Source organism: Zophobas morio, unplaced genomic scaffold, assembly GCF_036711695.1.
Source record: "Zophobas morio isolate AGI-343-1 ecotype UQ-CSIRO unplaced genomic scaffold, CSIRO_AGI_Zmor_V1 ptg000076l, whole genome shotgun sequence".
Classification (NCBI taxonomy): domain Eukaryota; kingdom Metazoa; phylum Arthropoda; class Insecta; order Coleoptera; family Tenebrionidae; genus Zophobas; species Zophobas morio.
The window spans coordinates 1,799,673-1,815,069 of record NW_026972181.1 but is presented as its reverse complement, the minus strand read 5'-3'; the positions used below and the strand labels follow the sequence as shown (position 1 = coordinate 1,815,069).

Here is a 15,397-nt window from a genome sequence, read left to right as displayed (position 1 = left end):
CATTAGACCCAGAATGTAGCCAAATTACAAGATTCGAGATATTAAAATCTCCAAAAATCAAAAGATTGCTGTCATATAGACAGTGAAGTGACATTAAGGAATCGAATTTTTACCAATGCGTCATCGAGGTCAACTGTACTTATTTTCACAGATTTAACAGCATTTTTAATTGTAAGCGAGCAGTACGGCCCAGATAACCCCTAGCGCGACGCAGCGATAATGCTTATGATTCATGATGAAGCAACGCTATCCGCAGTCACTTTGTGGATGGGTAGCGAAGATCGCCAGACCTATCTAAGCGGCTCGGTGCGTCTCCCCCCTCACACCCAATGGGTAAAAAAGAGGGTAACAGATTAATATATTTTAATTGCAAGCAGGACACCTCCCCCTCTTTTAGTATTAGTGGCAGAGTAATTACGGTCAGATCTAAATACAGAATAAACACTCAAATCAAACAGCTCTGCGTCCGAGACCGAGTCATTTAACCAAGTTTCAGTGAGGGCAACAATGTCGTAAGTTAAACTGGTGATGGTGGACAAAGAAAAGTCTTTTAGTTTGGTATTAAGACCCCGCACATTTTGATAGTAACACACAGTTTCTAATGATTTTGCTTCAGAACGTTCACTACGCAGTTTGGAGGGCATAAAAGGCAGTAATGGCTACAACTGAATGTCAGTAAACATATCACTTTTGAGTTTTTGAATAATATTTTTGTAACAACGACACTCATCATAGCTGCATACAGCGTGCGCAAGATTTTCTTCCGTAAGTGACTCTTTGTCCTTCAGGCCCGTGCAGTTGATACATTTCAACGTGTTAAATTGACGTTGCTTCAGATCATGGCTGCCAGCACAGCGGGGACACGAAGTTTGTTTTTTACCGGTTCTGCTAGAATGGTTAAAACCATTACATTTGAAACACTGCAGAACATCTATTGCATCATAGATAGTACAGCTGTCCAGACCTACTAGCAATGGCCGGCTTTTAAAGCATTATTATATGACGTTACATCAACCTGTATGAGAGCCTGAAAGATATTTTCTTTCCGCTTAGTCTGAGAGTGTTTTAGTAGTTTGCACACCGAACCACTACTAAAGATGTTTTCATTTTGCTTAATTAAATACGGAATTATGAGCTCTTTGTCAATGTCATCAGAGAGGCCGGAAATACGGATACGAGGCAGAGGAATTTTTAAGTCATGTATTTCATATGATTCTGTAAGATCGCTCTCAAGCACAACTTTTTTAAACTCTGAGGGATTATGACATTTAAGCAATAAACCACCGCTCTTCGTCGGGGGCACATCCGAAATTCCGACGTTACATTTTCTAGGATCGAATTTAGTGATAAGATCTGCTTTAGTTTTTTTCAAATCGGCTTGGGAAACATCTTTTGGTTTAACTATAACTATTTTTATTTTTCGTTACTTGAACAAACGTAGGCACAGTAGGTGGTTCAGGTACTTTGTTGGAGTTTTTAGAATGAAACATTCCATCTGTAATTAACTTATTCAACTGTTGCACTTCATTTCTTAACTGAGTATTTTGATGTTTTAATTCTTTAATCTCATCTATCAACAAAGTATGTTGCTGAGAAAGAGACTCAACTAAATCTTGAAAAACTTCAAGAAGTAAAGGCGGCAATTTTGAAGTATTTTCCTCTAAAATGCACGAATGAAACAATGAGTTATTTGACCCAGTGAGGAAGCACTGCAAAAGCCACATCCCCATTCATTAATCTGCTTTGTTGCTTTCAACTGCTCAAATGCTTTTTTGCTAATGCAGAGGCAAGTTATATGATAATTCGCAGCACACTCTTTTCTACAAAGCAAGTAATTTTTTTGACACTTAATCGCCATCTTGATACCATACTAAATTAACAAAAATCAACTAAAAAACTTTGAAGATTTTCAGGGTCAGCAGACCACCCACAAAAATGGAGGTCGGTCGCCGGCCTTATCTATACAAAAAGCACTGTACTGATACGCTAATAAATTATTAAGAATTGATTTCAAAGCAAAAAACTGGATCGAGCTCACCCGAAATTCACCAAAACAGTAGGGTAACCATCGATGCGTGGTCCCAGAAGCATCCACTAAAAGTCAGAAATTTGACGTAAGGTATAGCACGAAAAATTAAAGAAAATTGCAGAGCACGACGTTAACGACGTTGCACTATACACACTTATTCATTCATCGTTAAAGGTCAATGCGAACATTTTTTAGTAATCCTTCATGATGATCAACTTTCAATTCTGACGGATGTTTGGTCCTTGCCACAACGATTTTACATTGTTTATTGGAACAAAAATAAGAACAACTTAGAATGCTACTACCTTTTTACAACAAATGTTGAAAATGTTGTCCTTGACTAGCCATACAGGCGTCAGAGCGTCGCAAGATGTATGTTAATAGGTAAAAAAACACCGGAGTAGCGGCTGCCACTTTCACTTGTTGAAGCTCTTCGATAATTTCTGGATACTGTTGATTTCCACAAACTAACTGTTTCATCCAACCGATACACGTTTCTCGAAAACCGTCTCTTGAAATCGTACTTGTTGACGAGCATGTGGAGTTCCATCGGACAAAAAGTGAGTTACACAACGTGGACAATCAGCGGGCTCCAAACCGTGCACTTTGTCAACATGGTATGGTTGTGACCGTGTACTTTTAATGTAGGATGCACTACAAGCTGCGAAAATCCTACTTCTTTTTTCTGTCCTATCACGACCACGATCGTGAGTTTGAGGTTGAAGATACCATGATCTCGGAGATGCTGTACCACTGACGTAAATGTTCGCGCACATGGAATTCGCGGGCCAAGCTTGAGTTCCCATCCGCCACCCCATACAGCGTTACCATGTCGGCACGCTCTGAATTTGTAAAATTCACCATTGTCAAACACAACCGAACACACCCAACTACGGCAAGTAACTGATACACTACTGTCCTTATCGTCTTTTTGCACTAGTTCTTTGGTTCTTAAACTTCGTCGCTGTGTGCCATTCATTGTAGTAATGATGTAGGTCAAGAAACACTACCAGCGGCGTGTGTAACAATTTATATGTAATTTCAAATAATTTTTTCTCGACACTGCTACCACTTAGGACCGTGAATTTTATACAGTGACATACTCGTATCGTGAGCTATTCCCCATTTTTTTTTTGCACATATTTCGCAGTCAGGCTGTATTTACAATGCCGGTCCACCCTCTTGGTAGGGGTGGCTCTCTCGCACGTCCTCTACATCTTCCTGTTTTTACAATTTTTTTTTCAAACTTAATCTTTAATTGTCTTAATTATCATGCTCTTAATTACTTATAGCAAACAACTCTGTTTCTTAACTTAATGTTACGCACTTCGTCGTTCTGTTCCATGTCAGTAGCGCTAGCACTCGGTATGGCACTCGCACTATTATTTGGCGCTTGTTCGTCACTGTTTGTCACTCCCGTATTTGCACCAATATTCTCGAGTCGCGGGATGTACAATCTTGCCTGACTACCTACTTCTTCCTTCATTACTGCAACGAGCTTATTAGACCAATTAACTTTTTTTATCAGATCCACTATCGCTTCGTTTCAGTACTGAAGGTCTTATGAATTTTCGATTTCTGACGTATGTTCCTTTATTATCAACCTTAACCTTATATTATCTCCTATCTCCTAATTGTTCTAACACCGTACCTGGATGCCAAATTGATTTTGGCTGTAATTGTATCCAGACTGTGTCTTGTGGATGTAATTTCGGTAATTCCTTTGCTCCTTTTTTACGATTGTAATATAAATTTTGCTTATTTTGATTATCTACTAAATCTTTTCTATATTCATCGCTGTTAATTAAATGTGGTTTTAACTTATTTGATTTTATCTGCAATAAAGGATTCCTTGTAGCTCTCGACATTAATATTTCATTTGGGGAGTTGCCCCCGAACATTGGAGTATTTCTTAATTTTAACAGCGTTAAATCGAGGTCTTTATGGTCTTTAATAGCTTTTTTGATTGTGTTTTTTATAGTTTGAACATGTCTCTCAGCCATCCCGTTTGACTGGCTATGAGTCGGTGATGTGACTTGTTGCACAAAATTCCATTGTTTGGCAAAGTTATTGAATTCTTGTGAAGTAAATTGAGTTCCTCCGTCACTTACTAAATATTGTGGTACACCATGCCTTGCAAACAAGCTTTTAAATTTATTTATTATGTGAAAGCTGGTCATATTTTGCGTAGGTTTTCTACTTCTATAAATTTGGAATAATAGTCCACACATATCAGATAATGGATTCCTTTAAATTCGAACAAATCACTGCCCACTTTAGCCCATGGCAACGCTGGTAGGGGAGAAGTGGGTACAGTGACACAGAAAATTTTGATCTGATGTTATCAATGGACTATTAATGCCATTTTAGTTGCAAATACGAATATAGACCTGTTATTGTGTTACAAACATATGCTGAATTATTACATTGCTGTAAATTATGAAAACAAAAGGATTTTACCAAAAATCCAAAACGCTGCATTGTGTCAGTGTTCCCCAGTATGGAGGTTACAATGATACAGAGACATTTTACAACTGTGATACATAGTAGTAATTAGGAAATTATAACCAAATAATAAAAACATGGCTTTATTATAAATTGCTATTGTTTTCTACGAAATTGAGTCAGTTTTTACGTTAGAAAAAAAATGTCGACCTCTGGTGACTTTTGGAGATTCCAAAATTTTTACAATTTGGTTATTCAATATAGGAGCAATGTCCGTAACACAGGGAAATACAAAACACGTCATATTTTTTGAACTTTTTCTTAGAAAACTGCCTCGTAATTGAGTCGCAGACTTTGGCAGGATGGCAGATAGATCTTCGTCGTCATTTTCTGAAAATATTTCACTTCCCACTGACGTGTCAGAATCATGGACAGAATAAGTTTCACCACCTTCGTGCTCCGACTCAATAATATCTTCATTATTCCTGTTGTGTTCTGGCATTATCTTTCTTTTAACTGTTTTCGCCTTCTTCGCTTTATTGTTTTTAATTTCGGTTTTTTCTGGAGTGTCAGTGGCGATCATAGTTTTGCCTTTTTTTCTTCAATTTCTGCCTGAAGTTGTTTGAGTTCTTTTTGGATATCCACGAATATCCGATGGACTTACAAATGTGAGGTATTTTTCACTTTTGGAAGAGGGTGACAATTTACGTAATGGAATTGTGTTTCTTCCTTTAGTTTTGGTAAATTCTGTTGAGGTGGAGGGTTGTAAATCTGTATTCAAAGTATCGACTAACAATCGTTCTGTAACTTGACTGGACAAAAAATCTTCTTCATTAAAAACATGACGGTCAAAGGGAAATATTCCAGTATTTTTGAAAGCTGCTGCTATATTTATGGGTATCATCGATCGGGGGTAGGCGACTCCTACAAATGAAGCAACCTGGTAGATTGTCACAGGTATGCCTGGATTAGATTTTTCCCACGAACACAGAACATCATTATAAAACGTGTGAAAGGGTTTTAGGAGACCCACATCTAATGGCTGCAACCGATGAGTGCAATGAGGAGGCACGGTCAAAATAGTGACACCATTATCTTTGCATAAATTGATCGCTTCAACAGATATGTGGCTCTCATAGTTATCCATCATTAATAGTGATGGGTTTATCGTGTGAACTAAAAGTATGTGTTATCAAATGTTTTAAAACTTGAAGAAAACATTCTGTGTTCATCCACCCTGCTTTAGTAGCCAAGCCTAATGTTCCACACGGCGCTCCTGTTAACAAATGGCTTTTAAAATGGACCCGCGGAAATATCATTACTGGTGGGATTGCACTTCCAGTTGCATTTACAATGCAACATGTACTAACAAGTGTACCCCTTTCCCTGCTTTGGATCTTAGACACTTGTGTAGTGCCTCTTTCGGCTAACACCTTCGTCGAACTGTTTTGAACTGTCAAAGTTCCGGTTTCGTCTAAATTGTAAACTCTGAATCCATTTGAAAAATGTGGGTTTCGCTGGAAAACTGTCACTAACTTCGTAAAAAATAAATTCACATTTACTTTATTGCATCCCGCTGCTCTTGCTAGACTGCATCCCTCTGGAAAGAAATTGTAGCATGTCTATGGCGAAATCCCTTGTACCAGTCGATTGAAGCTTTTTTTTGTTCCTCCCAATTTTCTGGAATCTTTAAATTATTTGCTTTTGCCAACTCGTATGCAAACTTTCGACAATCAGCAACTGTTAAACCGTAAAACATTTTTGAGCAAGTTATAATGTAATCAATGAGACCTTCCTTCAGTTCCGACTAAAATATTTGATTTATTTTATAGTTGGGGACTAGCTGGCATTCTGGATTGTCTCTATATTTTTTGACATATCTGCTTACGGTCTTGAAGCTTAGGTTTGTCTTGCTGGCAGCTTGGCGAATTGACATACCACTTGTAACTAGATTGACTGCTTCCCTCATAGTATCTTCACTGAATCTACCCACAATCTTGTCTGTTTTCTTCTGACGTACCATCTGAAACGTAAACTAATAATTAATAAAACCCTCTTAGATCCTAATATGATTTCAGACATTCATATGTTAAAATCTTACTAAATTCACAACAAGGGAACAGTGACACAGTGTGTAACGTAACGTAACTGGTAACTTTACAGAACGTGTCTCACAACCTTTTAACCAATAATTCAGAAGCTTACGCATTACACCCAAACACAAGTGCATATAATCTAGTGGAAGTTGCTTGATAAGATCAAAGTTATCTAAATGTAGAAGGGGGCTTTTCAATAACTGGTGTTCTGGAAATGTTACATTGACAAAATCTTCATATGTTCGCAGCTCACTATTTGTATTTAAATAAACAACCCTTTTGTTTACCACAACACCACGTTGAATGCAGCGTTCACAACCAAACATGCCGCTATGCCCTTTTATACATTAAAAAACGCCCGTGCAGATGCATCACATGTAAAACATAAAATTCTGACATTTAATATAACACCATTAACTACGAGATTATTTGATGTTAAGCTATTTAACTCATATAAAAAATCTTCTAAATATTGAGCAACTGAATTAGGTTTAGAATCGCCACAATATAAGACAACTGGAAAAGGTTGTACTTTAAAACAGCCAACATGAATATGACAAAGAATAGGCCAGAATTGCTTATTACTGCTTTTAAAAATTGGTAAACCATCAACATTGAATAATAGTTTTACAGTTTTAGTTTCCAAAATTTTTGTTTTTATGGAATATTCTTGCAAATATAAATTTAAAACTGGCATTATTCCAAAATAAACATATTCTCCAGTAGATCCCCTCAAACTCTGCATTGGTCTGATATTTACTTGTTTTGATGTACCTAAAACCGTGCGAGCATCAAGTGGTAAATCTAAACCCAAAATAGTTCTAAGGCCCTTTAGTAAACCGTTCATTTGGGATAAATTTATCTTATTTGTTAACGCCCACTCCTTTAAGAAAGTTGTAAATGTTTTTAATAGATTATTTTCATCTAATGAATCTGCAGGTAAAATTGTTGTCATTAAGTCAGCTTGAGCGAGTTCCATACATTCTTCAGAAACAGGACTTTCATTACTGCTATCAACATTGTTATGCACACTATGAACAGTGTTACTTATTGCATTTATATATTCAGCAATACACGTTCTTGTGGGTATTGTACAAGTATCACGATTACTATCATTACTGGTATTGTTAACATTCGCAACTTTTTTCAGATAACGATATTTTTTACAGTACTTCCTGTTATTTCGCGGCATTTTTCCAATTTTAAACTACCTTTCTAACCAGAATTATCCAAATTCCACACACAGGACACAAACTTCCCTGCTTCACTGTTACATAAACAAAGGAAAACCGCCCGAGGAATTGCTCACGTGGAACGTGGAACGTGGAACGTGGAACGTTATTTTCCCGCTCGTGATGCACGTTGCGTTGCACCGTTTAGTTTACGCCATTGCAAGACAAGAGTTCATGATTTAGATTTATTTATTTATTTACCCCGCAGACCGAAGTCCAATTACAGGATAACAAAATGCAAAACAACAATATTGTATATACTTAAAAAGAATACCGATAAACATTAAAACATATTAAAATAGTCTTTACATAGCCTTCTAAATGTGCTAAGCTGAAAACGAAATATAGCTATGTCTTTGTTAAATTTACATAATTTGTTATAACTAACACACATATTGTACATTGGCGAATGCAGATGTTGATTCGTATGTGGGGTGTTATAAGAGAAGGTCAACAAATTTCTACACAAAACATTGGGAACACTGAAGTTGAGCTGTTCTAACATATATGAGGACACTGTAATGCCGTGAACAATTTTATATAGGTAGATAATATTGGAAAATTCACGCCTAAGATGTAATGGACACAAACTAAATTCATCTAATAGTTCTTGTTGTGGATACCCTTGAATAGGATAAAAACCATGTGATATAAAATGTAGATATTTGCAAAATTTACTTTGTACCTTTTCCATGGAGTTAACATGAACATCATAGAAAGGATTCCATACTACACAACAATAGTTTAACTTGTTTACGATGTAAGCATTATAAAGTATTTTCTAACATTCAATATCTTTAAAACTAGTAGTGTTCCTTTTTATAAAGCCTAACATGGTATACGCGTCTTTACAGATTTTATTAATATGAGGAACGAATGACAGGGAACTATCTAAAGTTACGCCAAGGTCCTGAATTTGCTCACATTTGTTTAGTAACGTATTGTCTAGGTAATATTGAAAATTAATTTCATGAGTTTTACGAGAAAAGGTCATTACTTTACATTTACTTATGTTAATCTTAATTTTATTAGTTCTACAATACATCACAAAATTATTAATATCCTCTTGAAGCGCTAAAGAATCAAGGTGGTCTTTAATTATTCTTACAATCTTTAGGTCATCCGCGTACAAATATACTTGGCTGGTGAAGGCTTTCGTAATATCATTGATAAAAATATTGAACAAAATAGGCCCAAGATTTGACCCTTGTGTTACGCCGCTAGTAGAAGAATACACCCTAGATTGATAGCCATTGTGTTCCACATACTGAGATCTTTCACTCAATATTGATTGAAAAAGAGATATCAAGCTGCTACATAAACCAACTTTTGAAAGCTTATTTATTAATATATTATGATCAACAATGTCAAAGGCCTTAGAGAGATCTGTGTAAATAACATCTACCTGATGACGTTTATCTAGAGCATTGGAAACTAATTGGACAAATTCACTTAAATTGGTAGTAGTAGATTTCCCTTTGATAAAACCATGTTGCCTGTTTGTAATTTGGGGTGTTACGTGGCTGTACAAAATATTAGTTAAGATGCTGTCAAAAATTTTTGCAAAATTGCTAATGACATACTGGGCGATAGTTAGTGACATCTGACTTACTGCCCGACTTGAAAATTGGGATTACTTTAGCGATTTTCCATAATTTGGGAAAGGTACTGGTCTGAATAATTAAATTGTACAAATAGCAAAGAGGTTCGCAAAAACAATTAATACAGTCCTTAACAAGGAATGCCGGTATTTTATCCGGTCCCGAAGTAAAATTAGATTTTAACTTTTTCACAGCCTTCTTGATGTCAACCACAGATATATGAAATGTATGGAGCACATTTTGCATATCACAGTCAGATGTATCACAGTTTAGGTTATCCACAATGCCACAGCCATTATTATCACAGACAGAATCAAAAGTATCACAGATGGGATGACATGTCTTCGACGAATAGACACTGCTAAATAGATCTGCAAATCCTTCGACAATGCTGTATGGCGAAGACAATTCTTCAGCATCAAGAGTCATTTTGCCTGGAATTCTGGTTACATTTTTTTTTGTGTCAATAAATGACCAAAGCTTGTGCGGATCGTTGCGAAGACGATACTGTGCGTCACTCACAAATTTATCGTAATCTTTTTTGATATTAGATTTGATTTCTTTACGAATTTGATTAACCATATCGGAGTAATATTGTAATTTAGTTTTTTTGTAGAGTTTCCTATATCGATTTTTCATTTCGATTAATTTAATCAGTTGCGGAGTATACCATTTTGGATAGGTGCGGTTTTTAATGGGTTTACAGGGCACAAAAGAGTCAACACACTTCATCAGATCATTATAGAAAAAATCCGTAGCTTCATCGACGTTCGATATTTTATAAAGATCTTCCCATGATTTAAAGGCTAATTCTGTGTATAACGTAGTAAGATCACATTTTTTGTAGTTGTAATAGTATTTCGAATGTTGAGTAACAAAAGGTATATTACGCTCAAAATTAGACAGACGTACTAGCAACTCCAGAGATGGGTGATGGTCGTCTTCTTTAACAAAAGGATCAAGTTGTCGAGTGATTTCGAAAACTATATCTTCTGAACAGAGTACCAGATCTAAATATCTACCATTCTTATTGGGTATGTTGTTTATTTGATTCATTGCATTGAAGGCCATAAATGTATGTAACGCATTCACTGTTCCTTTACTGCCTAAGATATTTTGTTCGTAATTATATTCGGGATCCGTGGTTAATTCAATATATTCGAATATGGCTTCATACACATAAGATGGTTTAGCAGGTGGGATATAAACTGCAATAATATTGATGTAATTTCCCTGATTTCCTAGCTTGACCCCAACAAGATCCACAGCATCATCTGGACTGCGCAATTTCATATCACTCGAAGAAAAACCATTTTTTACGGCTACAAGAACTCCTCTACCTCTATTGCCTCCGTTACGTTGATATACCTCATAACACTCGTCAAAGTATTCTGCAGGTCTGATATCTTCCCGAAGCCAAGTTTCGGATAAAATTATGACGTCACTTTCCGAATTTAGTGCATTCAAGTAAAAAGTATTGGTTTTGGTGTTTAAACCTCTAACGTTTTGAAGTGTGACTGATAATTCTATTTGACTTAGTGACTGCTGGGTTAATGTACGTTTTTTTTAACAATTTTAGGTACCCCGCAGCATGCGTATGGAACCAATCAGAATTAGACCGACATAATTCGCGGTACTTTTGAAAAAAATACACTAAAAGAATCTATAAAAATAATATCTGGGTACCCGCAAACATTAAATAGGTAAGTATAATAAATACGTGTATGTATTTAATCGGTGCTATAAACAAAAGATAAATTCAAATTTAAGAAATATCATAAAAACAACAAAAAATGCTCAATAAAATTATTTTATCTTTTTTATCATCTTCATTTAAATATTATTAGTAAAAACTGCTCAATTTTTTAAATTTAACGTTGTTCATTTGCCTCATCATAAAATTATACATTTAAAAAAATATATAACACATGTTGTAAATATATATGAGTAATCCGCTGCCGCGCTCAACATCTGCCCCGCCGAATCGAAACGCCACCAGCGGCCGTCTGGTTGCAAATGGAAATTTACATAACAAAATATCTCGAACCGGGCTTGCGTAACAACGCGAATCCCGTACAGCCGACACTAGAATTTCCGACCTCAAAGCCTCAAAATCGGGAAAAACAAAAAAAACTCACATTGTATAGGGTCAGTTAGAATTGATTCGCGTCTTATACGCCCGCCTTTGGGGTCAAAACCTCAAAAGAAAAAAAATTACAACAACCAAACGACGCTCCAACGTCAACCAGAACTGAACCATACACACAGTAAGAGAGAAAATAAGTCAAAATCGGGAATTACTTTTCCGGAAGGCAACTCGTCGACTGGGCATCCACAACCAACATGCAAAAACCCAACGACCCAATTATCCAACGCAAAAAAAAGGTGTCCTCACGGAAATTAAAAGTCAAAATCAGTAGTCTTGTACAATCACGGACTTTTACCGCTGCCGGTACAAAGCCTTAGACGCATTCTATTTGTGCTATGCTCAGATGGTCAGCGCATCGCCCTGCCTAAAGGGCGCCTTGCTCTACACTCCACGGTCGGAATCCATGGATCCGGCCTCTTCACTTGCCTCAGGCTCGGACTCGGGTTCATAATACGGTTTTAAGTCCTTAACGTGCCATCGACCTTTCGGTTGTCCCTGCGGATCATTCAGTTCATATACATTTGCCCCGATTCTATTGGAGATTCTAAAGGGTGCCTTATAACGTTTGGCCAGCTTGGCGGCAAAATGCTTAGAAGCGTCCGTCGTAGGATACTCGCGCTTCCAGACGACGTCGCCTATCTCATAGATCACGTCACGCCGCTTACGATCGTAATAACGCTTTACCCTCTTCCATGCATTTTGCAATCTCCTTGCGATTAAAATACCGATTACCGTCCTCATCGTCCTCTGAATCTTCACTGTCCGTCAAAAACATTCGGTTTCGCTGTAGAGCGTACTGCCGCCCGTCATCTATCATTTCGAACCCAAAATTGACGAAGTATGGTGTTTTCCTCGTAGCCTCAATCTTAGCCGTCCGCAGAGCACACGCGACTTTACTTAACTCTAGGTCCCAGTAACGCTCATCCTCCTCGATATATGACATTATTAACGTTTTCATCGTTGTTAGTGTCGGGTTATTTTGTGGTGTATACAGAGCATTGTAATACGGTTGTACTCCGTAGTTCTCTAAGAACTCCTGAAACTCACGGCTTCTACCGCACTGCACACCGTTGTCCGCGATGCAAATTTCTGGAACGGCGAATATGAGGAAGACTTTCTCCTCCAATTCCGCAATAACATGACGTGCAGTCACCTGTTTCATTGAAATGAACAAGAGAAATTTACTTAGCTAATCAGTTACCACCAACACGTACTGATGACCTCGCGATGTTCGCGGTAACGGTCCAAACAGATCGCAGCTTATCATCTGCCAGCAGCGCGTAATCTCGGGCTTCGTTCCTATATACCCGGCCGGAAAACGTTGCTCTGGTTTGACGGCTGCGCAAACCCGACACTTTTTAATAAATTGCGCCACATCATGTTTCATTTGGGACCAAGTGTATAGATGTTTTACCTTGTTGTAGGTCTTATATACCCCCAAATGACCTCCTGTTCGGGACTCATTATGATAACGTCGTAGAATGCCGGGTCGTAGGTACGACGGTACCACGATTTTCCAGCAGTCCGTCCGATCCGCACCAATCTCTTTTTCGACGATTTTTTTGAACAACCTTCCGTCCTCCAGGCGGAACTTTGGATATCGCAATGGGTCGTTTTCGATGGCGTGTACAAGCCGATCATATCAACGATCTTTACCTAGTTCAATCGCGGCTAGAGGGTCGTATTCCAGCACGTTAATTTCCGGAAACGCTCGACTCAAACAATCCGGTACCACGTTCTCCTTCCCTGGTCTGTGGATCACTTCGAAATTGAAATTTTGCAGACAAAGCACCCAGCGCCCCAATCTGCCCAGAGGATTTTTCAACGAGTGCAGCCACTTGAGCGCATAACATTCCGTCACCACCGTAAATTTCGTGAACTCTAGGTAGCAGCGTAATTTTTCGATCGCTAAGATGAGCGCGAAGCATTCCTTCTCCGTGGCACTATACTTGCGTTCCGCGCTGGTAAACGCCTTAGACACGTAGCAGACGACCTTTTGGGTGAGAACCGTGCCCATTCCGAGATCACTAGCGTCAGTGTGGAGGATAAACGACCTGGTAAAATCCGGACAAGCTAGGATAGGCGCTGTAACCAGCGCATTCTGTAGGTTACGGAATGCGGTCTCACATGCCGTCGTCCACCGAAATCGTACGTTTTTCCGCGTTAGTTGAATCGGCGGATCCGCGAGCGTTGCAAAATTCGGAATAAATTTCCGGAACCAGGAGAATGTGCCTACGATACGTCTTATGCCCCGGATGTTCTTTGGGCGTGGCAAGTCGAGAATCGCCTTAACTTTTCCGGCATCGATGTTGAGGCCGTGACCATTTACAACATAGCCCAGGTACTTCAATTCTGGTTTGCAAAATTCGCACTTTTCGCGTTTCAAAACCTTGCGTAAGACCTCCAAGTGCGTTTCAAAAGTATCTGTGACTACAATTATATCGTCTAAATAAGCGAAGACGTAGGGCTCTAATTCCACGTTGATAAGCCGATCAATCAGTTCTTGAAACGTGCGCGGTGCATCATGCAATCCGATTGGCATACGGCAGAACTCGAAACTACCTCGTCCCGGAATACTGAACACCGTATATTGGCGATTATTCTCTTCTACGGGTATCTGCCAATATGCGCTACGAATGTCCAATGTGCTTATAAACTTGGCATGGCCCAATTTATCCAAAATATCGCTCATATTCGGTAGCGGATAAGCCGGACGCTTTGAAACTGCATTTAATTGTTGAAAGTTTACGACGAACCGTCCTGACCCGTCTTTTTTCGGCACCATAAGGGCCGGCGAACTCCATTCGCTCGTGTTACGCCGGATTACGCCTAATCGCAGCATCTCTTTCCACTCTTTATCCATTTCCAGCAGAGCATATGGACTCATTCTATAGTTTTTGCACTTAATAGGTTGTACGTTATCTTTGAGTTCGATCTTATGCTCCATCAAATTTGTGCATCCTAGCTCAACACCCGCCGTAGCGTTAAAATTATCGTCAACGACCTCGTTAAGGCGGAAACGGTGACTCTGTCCCAGGTCGCGTAGACCTTGAACACTTCCAAGTGTACACGACTTTGCCGTACCCGCTTCGTCCGCCAGGGAGAATTTTAAATCCCGCAAATTTGGGATCAACCCAAATTTCCTCCAGAACTCCCTCCTTCGACACCAGCTCGTACCGCATCGCTGGGACTACATCTTTTACGCGGTACTCGTTCTTAAGTTTCACGGGCGTTGTGATCGTTCCTATACAATCGATCCGTGCATCATCTGCCAGGCTACAACACGCCATTTCCCCTTTATTTAACGACTAGCTGACCCCGTGAACTTCGTTTTACCCACAATTTAATTTTGAATCTGCAAAATCGAATGCTTTGAAATCTTGCACATGTTTTAAACATATGATAAGCATAATAAATTTTTATTCAAAATATATTTACTTATCCCCTCCAAAAAATTGATGACGTCAGCCCAAAATTTTGCCAAATAAATTCTATCTAAAATGTCCAAAATAGGATGAGACTATACTTGTGATTTATCATTCCATTCATATTTTTTAGTTTTGCTTCTAGGGGGTGTCTCAAAAAAATTAATCACTGAGTCAATTTATTTTATTGATTGAATCAAGAATTGCAAAACTGAATTTTGAAATATTGCAGACGTTTTGAAGTTACTGTTTGACATGGTAGGTTTTCAATAAAAATATATCTGTTTATGAAGCCCAAAAACTTGAAGACGCCATCTCAAGATTTTGCCGAATAAATCCTATCTAAAATGTGGAAAATATCATCAGTATATTTTCGTAATTTATCATTGCATTCATATTTTTTAGGTTTGCTTTTACAGT

General features: G+C 38.2%; 1 protein-coding gene across 1 annotated transcript; it reads right to left on the bottom strand.

Annotated features, from left to right (window-relative positions):
- Positions 1-11,933: 11,933 nt before the first annotated feature.
- On the bottom strand, positions 11,934-13,193 carry LOC135143810 (uncharacterized). The gene is made up of 4 exons (XM_064075751.1): positions 12,967-13,193; positions 12,767-12,890; positions 12,237-12,705; positions 11,934-12,187 (listed from the first exon to the last, which is right to left on the bottom strand). Exons 1-4 carry the CDS (start codon positions 13,191-13,193, stop codon positions 11,934-11,936), a joined length of 1,074 nt encoding a protein of 357 aa, XP_063931821.1.
- Positions 13,194-15,397: the final 2,204 nt, after the last annotated feature.